Source organism: Ambystoma mexicanum, chromosome 1q, assembly GCF_040938575.1.
Source record: "Ambystoma mexicanum isolate Mex_15411 chromosome 1q, UKY_AmexF1_1, whole genome shotgun sequence".
In the NCBI taxonomy this organism is placed as follows: Eukaryota; Metazoa; Chordata; class Amphibia; order Caudata; family Ambystomatidae; genus Ambystoma; species Ambystoma mexicanum.
This window is the reverse complement of record NC_090922.1, coordinates 867,202,438-867,215,160: the sequence shown is the minus strand read 5'-3', so window position 1 is coordinate 867,215,160 and position 12,723 is coordinate 867,202,438. Positions and strand designations below refer to the sequence as shown.

General features: G+C 49.2%; 1 protein-coding gene across 2 annotated transcripts in view; it reads right to left on the bottom strand.

Annotated features, from left to right (window-relative positions):
* The window catches only part of ZBTB41 (zinc finger and BTB domain containing 41), a 744,921-nt gene that overhangs the window by 260,982 nt on the left and 471,216 nt on the right, over positions 1-12,723 (bottom strand). For both annotated transcript variants that reach the window (XM_069641521.1, XM_069641522.1), the window contains one exon: positions 10,893-10,999. In XM_069641521.1, coding sequence (XP_069497622.1) covers positions 10,893-10,999 — 107 coding nt within the window. The remainder of the gene's footprint in view (positions 1-10,892; positions 11,000-12,723) is intronic.

Genomic DNA, 12,723 nt, shown 5'->3' with positions numbered 1-12,723 from the left:
CCACAAGGACGCCCGTCCCGTAGTCCTGGTATATCGGGAGATGGCAGCCAGATGTATTTTGATGGAGGCGTGAGCCAGTCCAGCTTTGGCCAGCGACAGTAGGTACGGCAGTACTTGAGGGGCCGTAATCCGCAGAGGGTTAATCTTCTGTGCACGGCACCAGACAGAGAACCTCTTCCATTTATGACCGTAACACTTGAGAGTTGAGGACACCCTGGCCTTTGCAAGAACCTCTCTGCAATCAGCCGGTATATCGTACCCTCCAAACTCTAGTGCCGCAGGAGCCAGGCCTGCAAGTTCAGCGACTGTGGGTTGTGATGGAGAATGGCACCTCCTTCTCTGGAGAAAAGATCTGCGTCCGCCAGCAGCTTGACTGGTGGGGACGTTGACAAGTTCAGAAGGTCTGGGAACCAGATCTGCCTCAGGCACGCCGGTGCGCAGAGGATCATCCTGCACCTGGTCTTCTTGAGCAGGTTGATGAGGCGGAGCAACAAATGCAAGGGAGGTAACGCGTATAGAAACAGGCCGTCCCAAGGGAACGAGAAAGCATCGCCCATGCTCCTCGGCTGTGGGAACCTGCTGGCGAACCTCTGGCGCTTGGAGTTCATCGCTGTCGCGAACAGGTCGATCTGGGATTTTTCCCCATCGTTGGAAGAGCCGATCCACTTGATCCTGGCGCAATTCCCACTCATGGCACGAGTGCAGCACCCTGCTGAGTGAGTCGGCGATGGTGTTTTTTATTCCTGCCAAGTGGAAGGGAACCAGAAACATCCCCCTGGACGACGGCCCAGTGCCACAGATCCTTGGATAGGGCTGGAGATCTGGTGCCCCCCAGCTCCCTTATGTAGAACATCGTGGTGGTGTTGTCGGTGAAGATCCTCACCACTTTGTCCTTGAGGGACGGAAGGAACAACTTGAGCGCCCAGAACACTGCTCTGAGCTCCAGGATGTTGATGTGGAGAGACCCCTCCTACGAGAGCCAAAGGCCTCTTGCATGGAGATCTCTGGTGTGGGCCCCCCAACCCTCCAGAGAGGCGTCCGTCGTCACCGTCTCCTGAAACAACGGGGTTTGAAAGTCCGTGCCTGTAGTGAGGTGAGCCCGGTGCCCCACCATAGGATCGCCCGACGAGAGGGATCCTGTCCTCAAAGCAGCCCGTCGCCTGAAACCAGCGGGCGTCGAGGGACTCCTGTAGCGGACGCATCCGAAGTCTGCAAAGGGGTACAAGGTAGATGCATGAGGACATCATCCCGAGAAAGGACTTGATGGACCTCACCCTGGCCACGTCCGTGGCTAACAGGCGCCGAACCTTGCCCAGGATGGTCTTGGTCCTCTCCTCTGAAGGGGAGGCCAATTGCCCCACTGTATCGAGCTTCGCTCCCAGAAACAGTGCTACTTGCGATGGAACCAGGTGGGATTTGGGGTAGTTGATGGCGAACCCCAGCTCCGTGAGTAACCGGACAGTGCTCGCCGTATGTTCGACGGCGAGTTCGCTTGTCCTTGCCCGGATTAGCCAGTCGTCCAGGTAGGGGTAGACGTGGATCCCCTGCAGGCGCAGTCGCGCCGCCACTGGTGCCAGGCACTTGGTGAAAACCCTGGGTGCCGACTTTATCCGAACGGTAGGGCTCTGAATTGGTAGTGGCGTCCCTGAACCACGAACCTGAGGAACTTCCTGTGCCTTTTTAGGATGGGGATGTGGAAGTAAACATCCTTCAGGTCCAACGACGATAGGAAATCGCCTTCCTCCAGCTGTCCCAGCACATGCTGGAGGGTGACCATCCTGAATTTCTGCGCCTTGATGCATTTGTTTAACCGACGCAAGTCCAGGATGGGGCGCCAACCGCCTGTCTTCTTTCTGACGAGGAAGTACCTGGAGTACACTCCAGAGCCCCGGAGCCTCCTGGGGACGAGCTCGATGGCACCGTTCTTGAGCATCGCCTTTACCTCCAACAGCAGTTGAGGGACGTGATTCTCCTTCCTGGCCACGGGAGGAATGCAAGGGCACTTCTTTTGGAATTCCAGCGAGTGCCCGTTGGCCAGGGTGTCCAGCACCCAACGGTCGGTGGAGATGGACTACCACACTCTGACGAACTTCGTCAGCCGGCCTCCCACCGGGGTGCTTCGGTGGGGGCCCGACAACCCAGCCAGGTCAGTCTTGCTTGGAGGCAGCCTTGCCGCCTTGGCCTCCTTGGCGACGACGGCGGAATCCCCCTTGCTTGCCGCAACCTCTGTAGGCCTCCTGGGAAGACGAGTGGGCCGCCTGGCGGTAAGTGGAGGAGCCACCGCTGGATCCTTTGGAGGCACCCTGTCTGCCTCCAGAGCTCCGAAAGGGCCGTCGCTGTTGGAGCACCCCAAGGGACCGGGCCGTCTCCGAGTCGGTCTTGATGGCCTGTAGAGACTCGTCCACCGCTTTACCAAAAAGGTTGTTGCCGTCGAACGGCATGTCCAACACTCTGGTCTGGACGTCCTGGCGAAAGTCTGTCGCCTTGAACCATCCTCGTCGTCGGAGGCAAACTCCGTTGCCCAGTTGGCAAAATCCGGTATCGGCAATGTCCGTTGGCACCGTTATGGCGTGATCCGACGCCACCTCGCCTTCCTGCAGAATTTCTAGGGCCTCCGCCCTTTTGTTATCAGGCAGTAAGTCTAGCAGGGGAGCTATCTTGAACCAGAGCTCCCCATCATAGCGGGCTACGATCGCTAATGCACTGGCCGCCTTAATTGTCGTCACCGCCGACGAGATGACTCGTCCCATAGAGTCCAACTTCTTGCCCTCGCTGTCCGGCGGGGAAGTGGAAGTTGAAGCCGCCGCACCCGCTGCCTTCTTCTTAGCCGCTGCCGAGACGACCGAGTCCAGCGTGGGCTGGGCCCTGAGGCATAAGGGGGCGGCATCAGGGACTCGGTACTTCTTCTCGTACCTGTCCCTCTTGGCGGGTGTCGTGGAAGGGTTCTTGAGGACAGCAAGCCCCTCGTCCCAGATGTCGTCGAGTAAAGGCACTGCGAGGACCGTCTTCCTCTTGGCCTCTCGTCGTTGGTACAGAAACCCCTCCTTTTTCTGTTCTTCAGGGTAGAGCTGGAAGAGCTTGGATGCCCTGGTTATCATGGCGTGGAAAGAGCCAACCTCTGCTGGAGATGCCCGCGGGGGGGGACGACGACGGGATGTCTGCTGTGTCATCGCCGCCGTCTTCGTCCATTCCCGTCGCCGTATCCTCTCTAGGGTCCGGCGAGGGGGATGAGGGGTCCACCGGTCTCGCAGGTACGAAGGGCGGAGCGGTTTGGACTCTCCTCCGCTTGTTCGGAGGGCTTCCCGACGGGCCTGGTTCTGGCTCCTCCGTCGGGTTGGATTGCCAACAAAATGGCCGCCAAGCTATCCTGGGGCTCGGGCAATAGCTGCGACAGACAGGGTGGCTGCTCCACTGGGCCCTGTTCGTCATCATCGTCGCTTCTTTGATCACATCAGCGGGAACCGTCCCCTGGGATCGAACCTTCTCCAACCTCTCATTGAGGCTTATGAACCTCTTGTTTAGGCCTATGGACCTTTCGTTGAGGCTCTTCTCGGTTTCCACCAGTTCCTCCTCAGAGGCTGATTCCGAGTCTGTAATGGCCACCGGCCCCCCCTCTTTTTCAGCCGGGAGCTTCACGGGGATCTTAGCGATGGGCTGGAAAGAGGATTCCCTCTGCGGTGGCAGGGATACTCTGGGCCCAGAGGCTGTTTCCACTGGCGTAGTCTCAGCCGGCTCCGCCAGGGTCGCAGCAACCACTTCGGTAGAGGCCTTAGCCGGGTGGATCAAAGCCCTCACCACCTTAGGTGCGTCCTGGGCCTTCGCCTTGGGGGGGGAGGGTCAGCGCCTCGCTCCCCCTTCAAGATCGACCGGGTCTGCTCCAGCGGCCTACCCGGGATCTAGGACTTCCTCTTCCCCGAACCAGAGCGCTGGCTCGTGGTCGAACGTGCAGGGGAAGTAGCGCCCTGCTTGGCAACCGAAGAGCCCGACCTTTTGGCGCTCCCGGTGCCCGCGGACTCGCGGTGCTTGGCCTTCTGTTGGGCCCCCGTCCCTGGGGTGCCCTCACAGGACTTAGAAGCCCGCTCAGACTTCTTCTTCGCCTTTTCACCTGCTGTGCCCTTCTCCAGCCAGGTGGCGAGGAGAGAACGACGATCTTGTTTGGTCCGTTTCGAAAGGTTCTTGCAGAACGCACAGTCTTTCTCCACGTGCGTCTTATCCTCATGAAGGCAGTAGAGACATCGCAAATACTCGTCCTCCTTGAAAACGTTATATAATCCGCATCCAGGGCAGTTCCTGAACAGCTTGGATCCGGGCGTCGAGCTTCCCTTGTCCTGGGCCATGTCCGTTGAGGTAGGCCGCAGATCTTCCGGAATCCTCCAAGAAGCGTAAACTCGATGAAAACTTCACCCTTGAGGGGCGTAGAAGAATTCCGAAACGGGTCTCCGTTATCGGAAGTAGAAACGGAAAATGAGAAAATCTCCTGAAAAAGCGTGAAAACGCAGTAAAAAACTCGAGAGCTAAACACGAGGACTCCCAACACTTGAGCGTGCGGTAAAAATCTGAGGATGGCTGCCAGAGGCGGGGCTTAGGGAGAGGGCAGTCATTGGCTGGGGCAGTATGACCCAGAGATCAGTGATTGGTTACTACTAAGAAAGACAGATCAGAAACGAAACTGATACTGATTTTTTCTTTACCGAGGATTCCCAGCCTGACGGGGAATATTCATGAGCATGTGAATCCATGCCAGACCCCATGCTGGAGAATACTAGGTTTTTGTGTTATCAAGATAGTAATCTCGCAATGCCAGAAGAATGAGTGGAAGGAGGGGGCCCTGGAGTCCCCTCCCCACCCCCACCTTTATTCCTATGCTTCCCGGGTGGGCCCAGCCATGGCTGCTTCAGGTCCAGGGCCCCGGCCCTGGGGCACTCATGCGGGAACACCTCCGGGAACCATGACCCCTTTCGTACAAGAATATCTCTGGGTGCTGCAATACCCCCGCGCACACCCTTGTATGGCAAAACCAGGGGTACGAAAGACTCCATTTTCTAACGCACAGACTCAGTTTTCAAATAGCAAAAAGGCTATTATGGTTCCACTCCAGCCTGCAGCCATCCCTGCCAAGCGTGTACAGCAAGCGCAACTCTCCCCCCATCTCCTCCCCTCTGCCGTCCACATAACTACTTGGTTCCCATGAGAAGGCTGGCAGTAGGAATGCAACAAAATCCACACTGTATCACTTGCTGTCCGACTCCCTTCATTGATTCAGATGCAGCCCAGAACGAGGGTCAGAGCAAGGGCTATCTGTCTCCGTAAATCTGCCCCGCACCCCGCAGACCCTGGCCATGAAAACATAATCCCTGTGCACCCCAGAGCAAAGTCAACAATCAAAAAGACCCTTAAACCAGTGAACGTATCTTCCCTTTGACTTGTATAAAAGTAAAACATGCCTTCTCATCTTGTGCGAAATTATATATACCTGCTGGCAACCTAAGAAGGTTTATGAATAAGCAATGTAAATACATACACGTGTGTAACTGGAAGTTCCTATGCTAACCTGCTATATTGAAAGCAGAATATATGTCGACTTATAATGCTGAAACATTTACAATACTAACTGTAATATTACAATGTGTAATGAAATATAGATCTGTGCATGATCACACAATGCTACCTCATTTTTGACAACACTGAATGTAATTATATGTACGATGTCAGAAAAGTACAATATAGAAGTTAGTCGCCCTTGGCTGTCCTTATGTGGTTATTCGTCGACAATCTCTCTCTCTCTCTCTCTCTCTCTCTCTCTCTCTGTGTCTCTCTGTTTGTGTCTGTCTGTTATAAAACTGGCCAGTTGTATAGAGATAAAAGTATGTCCCAAGCCTATTTAACTCAAATGTAAACCAGTTAGCCACATGTTAAAAGGTAATCTGTTACGTGTAATTAGAAAGGCTTACAGCCATTATGTAGTGTGAGACTGAACTGTAAAGGGGGCCTCAGCCCATCTCTGATCACCCTGGCGTCAGCAAAGAGTTATGTTGTCTGGACATCAGCCCCTCAAACCCCCTCCAAGGAAGTGCATGTTTAGAATGAAATGCATCTCTTGTAACCCAGTCATCACAGCTATATACTCCAACCTTACCCTTGTCAATATTGAATGAACACCCCCAACCATACATTGACCTCATAACCCCTAACCCTGACCTAGTATTTGAATATGTTTGAACAGGAGAGTGATACCTTTGATAGGGACATATAATTCATGTTCAGTAATGAATAAGCTTGCTTCAGAGCCTTGTTTTCACACGTGCAAACTACTGGCCTTGCTGCCGGACGAACAGGTCAGAAGTCTGAATGGATGAGAATGTGTGGCCACAAGGGCAAATGTTGCTAAGATAGGATGTCAGAGAATCAACGACGGATGCCGGACCGACGAGCCTAGCTGAACGTTTGACCCTACGCACCACATCATCTTGTCACGTGCCCGTGGACCAATCAGCCATCATCGACCTTATAGCACCCATAGGTGCCTACTCTTAGTGTCCAATCCCGATTGACTCTGTGCCCCTTAGGCCTTCCCCTTGTTCGATGACGATAAAGCTGTATAAATGTAATTTGTATCATGTTTTCTGCAGAGCGTTCTCAGCGTGAGCAGAGTAGATTCTGTTTGCCCTAACTTTAGATAAAAGCCTTTAATCGTACTCTCACTTGGTCTTGGTTTTATTCCCTCCTGGGATGTACCTTTATTGACTCTGTTGGGTGATTTGCCAGCAGGGTTGGGGGCCTCTCACTCTCAAAACTGCGAAGAAAGCCATAGGGATGAAGATCATGATTGATGTAAATCCAGGATGGAAGCCTTTCCTTGAGAGGGACAGCCAGACTGGTAGGGTGACTGTCATCCTCGATTCAAGCCATTTTCCCAAGACCACTTCATTACCGGGCGTTAAAACGCCTACAGATAGAGCATGTCCGACAGGGACTGTCGTACGATCAGAAAGTCCCTATCATACAAGAAGCAAAGACGGAACTAGATCGGTGGTATCATCACTTGGAAACCTGGAATGGCAGGGCGATATTTGGCTCCTCCCCGGACCTCGTGATAGAGTCGGACACCAGCCGATGGGGCTGGGGAGCCGTTGTGGCGAAATGTCTACCGGGGGAAGGTGGTCAGAGGAGGAGCTAGCCCTCCACATCAATTGTCTCAACCTGCTGGTAGGTTAATTCGCAGTCCGCTGCTGGACTCAGGAAGGTGCAAGATGCGCCATCCTTCTCAAAATGGACAATGTCTTTGCGGTCACGTACATCAACCACCTGTGGGGGGGGAGGTGGGAACAAGGTCCAGGATGCTAGCAGAACTAGCCAAGGACATCTGGCATATATGCCTTCAGAGGAGAGTCACTAAACCAGCAGAGCATCTACCGGGGGCACAGAACCAGATAGCGGACTGGAATTTGAGATACCTGAAGGACTCCAGTGATTGGCAGCTGGATGAGTCAGTTTTCTAGGAGATTATGAGATGGAGAGGACCATGTTAGACGGACCTGTTTGCTTCGAGACTGAACAGGAAGCTGTCCAGGTTTTACAGCTGGAGACCAGACCCAGAAGCGTGGGTGACAGACGCCTTTCTCCAGGTTTGGGGACCAACGACGGAATACACGTTCCCACCGTTAGCCATGATAGCACGAACGCTAGCTCAGGTCAGGAGACAGGGAGGGAGAGTAGTGCTGGTGACACTTGAATGGAGTGGTCAGGCTTGGTTCTCAGACCTGCTGGAAATGTCTTACGTCACTCCAATTTTACAGCCGCTCAGACAGGACATAGTACTGGGTCTGGCAGGGGAGCGTCACCCACTGGTCCAGACAGGCAGGCTGAACCGGACAGCCTGGGTGATTTCACGAGATCCTGGGCCAAGCCGGTTCTTTCAGAAGAAGCTCAAGAGTTCTGAGAATCTTGGGCCCAAGGGACCGGGAAGGCTTACAGAGTTGCATGGCGTAAGTGGAGTAGTTGGTGCATGGAGAGGGAGATACATCCCGCTCGAGCAGATGTAATTAATGTGGTGAACTTCCTAGCTAATCAAGCCGCTCAGACCAAAGCATCCAGAACGATTAACACTTATCGGTTGGCGATCTCAGCCGGACACAAATACGTCGAGGGTAAACCCGTGGGTGAACATCCCTTGATTTGCAGGTTACTGAAAGGAATTAGGGGCATGAGACCTCTGACGCCGAAATATTCAAGGCTGTGGGACGTGAGCATTGTGTTAAAATTTTATGAGGCATGGCCGGATAACGAAGAGTTATGCAGGAAAGCACTTTGGGCGAAATTAGCCACACTGCGGTGTCTTATTTCATACAAGAGGATTTCAGAGGTCAATGCTTTGGAGGTAGACAGAAAATCCTTTTCACCTACAGGTGTTACATTCTACATAGAAAAAAAGGACAAAAACGCAGATCAGGACTGTAGATTATGCAGCTTTTCCAGAGCGACAGAGTATATCCAGTCAGGTGCTTGAAGGCTTATGAGGCCATGGCAGAGCAGTTTAGACCCATGGGAGAATCTCAACTTTTGATAGCAATAAGGAAGCCTTTTAGAGCTGCAGCGTCAGGTACATTAACAAGATGGGTCAAATGGTGCAATGATCAAGCAGGAATTGATGTGGAACATGTTGGCGCTCACTCGACTAGAGGGGCGATGGCATTCTCAGCATTTAAAATGGGAGCATGTCTGGAAGATATTTTAAAGGCGGCTGATTGGTCGAATGAGATGACTTTTAAAAACGTATCTTAAACCAGTAGATCAGGTGGCTAAGTTGGTGGCAAGTGCTTTATACAAGCACAATCCGAGCCTCTGCGTCTTGACATAGAATACAGAGTTCCAATACATTTGTTATAGAAAGTCATGATCATGATTGAAGACTTGGAAGCGAAGGATTATTCCACCCTTTCAATCGCTAAGTTGTGATATGCATGAAAATATGTTCTTAATCATGTAATGCTTTATGTCAATTCACGTGTCAGTTACATTTGCCATTGCCCACCCATCTTGGAATGGTTACTTCACTGTAATTTATGTTCTGACAGGTGCAGAGCCTAAGCCTGTGGGTACATGAGGAGTAATCGATGCTGATAAGAGAGATGAAGCGTTTACTGTTTGGGATGCAAGTTTCAGTTGTCGACCAGCTTCAGAAAGAGGAAGATAGAAAGAAGATGGGGATACGTATAATGGACTTTTGGGGACGTGATTGTACTGTTGAGATCACGTGGTACTGTTTAATCAATGAAACGCTAACTTCAAATTTCTCCTGTGGTCATGGATATTGTAGTTCATTTCATAGTTTGGTTTATGTAAAAGTAATTGCTTGGCTGCTCGAGAAGTAAAAAGTTGAGTTGAGCATAATCTTTTGCCTCCGAGTCTTTAATAGAATCATGACTTTCTATAAGGAATGTATTGAAAATCTGCATTATAGGCACTGCTTTGTTGCACATTTAGGAGGACAATCATTTAGAGCACTTTTTCTTTGACCTTGTCTGTGCACTTTTTCTTTGTGAAAGGAATTATTTGGTTATTGCCAAAGTGCTGTCGTCAATGAAGGAGGTTTGAAGTAAGTGGAGGCGTCCACTAGTTGTAGCTCACTTATTTTTTCAGATTAAAATGTATCACAGAAATGTGAAGGTGCTTTGGTGGGTACAATTGTAAAATAGTCTTGAATCCCAGTGGGCATATGCTTTCGCATTAGGATTTAACTATTAATTATCTACATGGTCATACTAATCTGAAAGTTAATGCTTTGACTAGGAAATATCCACAGTCAGATCACAGGGAACAGTGTATTCAGGTTTTGTTGCTCCTAGAGAGAATGTGGATTTAGTGTATTATTTGTGTTTCAAGTTGTGCTGGCTTCTGTGAATTTTTTTCTGAAGGACTGGCAATTGCTTTTGAAAATGCACATTTTTTTTCTAGGAGATAACTCTGAGAGGGGGTATTAGAAACGTAATTTGATAAGGTTACGGCCGACAATTCGGGGATTAGGATTATAGCCCTTAGACATAGTAAACCGTTATGTAGGTGACCTTAATTGACAGCATATCTTTACTGGTATATGTGCAGTTTTGTGTTAATGGTTGTTAAGTACTAAGATCAATCATCTCGTAAGTAATTAGCTAGTTCATTGACTATGCAAATGTATTAACTTTGTAGGTTCCTTCGCAATATCAGTGTAGCTGTTCCACTTATTTTATTTACCGCTGTCTGAGATTGTTTAACTATAATAATTAAAGTGGACACTTTTTTTACTTTATTGAGAGGTTTACCAAACACTTCGCAATTTTCTTGAATCCTTTGGACTGATTTTTTCACATGCATAGGTTGGATGGGTCAACAGATGGTCCAAGAGAGAGCCTCTGGTGTATGGTGCCATTCATAAAGTTTGTTGGTCGTCTTCATTTATTCCTGGTTTTGCCGGGAAAACATTCATCTCACCTTTATGTTTTTTTTTTAGTGGACTGGGTTATGTTGCTGTGACTGTTTATTTAGCGGAAGATCTATCCTGGCACAACCTTTTGAGACTGACTACATTTGTCGTAGATTACGCACTTCACCTTTGGCCCCCTAGTGCAAGGCTATCCCATGGGTCCGTAAGAAGAGAGTCTTGATGTAGTAGTTCTTTTTAATCTGAAACGCCACACCTGATATGGTTTGGACTCAGTCGATGTCTAATAGAATGCAAAGACGTTATGCCATGTAAACCAAAGTGGAAAAACATCCACTTTGATGGGCATCAAAGAAAATTCCCCATGATCACCTGCAGATGACACACCTCCACTGGCCAGACCACATTTAAGACTAATTCTTCATTCAGAAAATAATGTAAGTAGACTAAATCAGAAAGCTCTTCTTACCAGAGTGTATTTTTCTGTGTTTAGCAAGATGATCGTGGCGGATAAAAGACTTTCCACATTCATCACATTCATAGCGCTTGTCATCATGGTGAACTCTCAAATGAAGCCTGCGAAAAAGCAAATTCATAAAACAGATCTGCATCATGTTTGAAGCCAGAGACAGAGTACACTAAAAGAATGTTCTAACTTTGACAAGCAGTATTTCAAGTGTATATATATTTTTTTATTTCCCCACGTCTATTTCCAGAAAAAACAAATCTTTAGCTGAAGGGATGTTATAATTACAATGCAAAATCTGAAACTCACAGAAATTGTCTAATTATGATTACCAATGCAAACCTTAAATTGCACCCAGCCATACACTGTTCATGACATCACACATCATCAGTGACATCACTCTTTACACAGGTCATCAGCAATCACATCAATATTCCTGATGACTAAAGATGACATCATGCTCTAGTCTTTTCACCTCCCTCACCGATGCCCATTTGTTGTCAACGAAAGCAGCGGAAAGGTTCTTGAACTTTCAAACGCTTTGCAGAGGAGTCATATTTTCTCACAATAGAGTCTAGAAAGCTTCCCATGAACTGCATCAGTGAATCTGCCTGCAGTTGAGATTTTCCACCTGCAAACGTAGAGCCCAAGTGTGTCTTCCAGCAACCGAACGTCCAAATCAATCTTTGCGTGTGAATGTGCCTTTATTAGCCAACTGTCAAGAAAAGGAGACACGTGAACTTCCTTTCACCTGAGGAATCCGACCACTAAAGTCAGATATTTTGTGAATAGGCTTGGTGCAGATCAGAGTGCAAGAGGAAGGACTTTGAATTGGAAAAGTTTTCCCATTATTACAAATCTTAAGAATTCATTGTGCCTGGAATGAATCTTTCAATGAAGGTAGGTGTCTTGGAGATTGATTGCAAAAATGAAAGCTCCTTCAATTGAGGAGAGAATTGCATGAAAGGTGACTGCCCTAAAAAGGAATGTTCACGATAAATTAGTTCAGCTGTCTAAAGTCTTGGATCAGTCTGAACCCCAATGCACTCCCTCTTGGAATTTGGGAACTAGAAAGAGGTCTGTTAGGTAGATTTTCATTTTTATGTGAAATCCCATTCACATGAGAGTCCCCCAGCACCTTTTGCTGCAATTTCTCCTGAGTTAGTGGGAACCCTTTTCCAAACTCACTCAATCTTTTACTCTATCTTTGGGATACTTTTGTATTTCTTTTTATACCTTTTTCTTGGACGGATGCTTTCCTCCAAGTTTTGTGGAATCTGTCTTTGACTTTTGCATCACACAGAACTCTCTGTGCAGTGTTGCTGGGAGCCGCTTGGGCTTCCCTTTTCATTTTCTGTTATTTCCCTTGTGGGAACACATGCTCCCAAGGGAAGGGGGATATTTAGTATCCTTCCTATCTTTTCTTTTGTGAGATCAGCACTCCCCACCTTATGTGGAGTGTTGAGGGGTTACATAGTATGTCCTTTTTCACTGCTCCTGTAATTATTTTGGTTACAGTGACAATCTGAATGGCTGGTGGTAGTGGTTGTATCCTATATACTTTTGTGCACTCACAGCCGCGGTAGTGCACAAAAGGGTCACCATTGACCCAAAATAGTGACTGTGTTCTTATTTCACCAATTCAAGATGGCTTGTCACTTCTTGGTCCTTCTGCCGTGCAGGGAGGGGCGGGGGGCTGATCTTCGGCGGGATCCCTTTGTATAGCCTGCCAAGGCACCAGTGTCTCTGTGAGGACAGGAAATAATGAGGGAAGACTCCAAAACTCTGCTGTTCTTTGTCTTCTGCTGTGCATGCCTGGAACCAGTTCCAACTG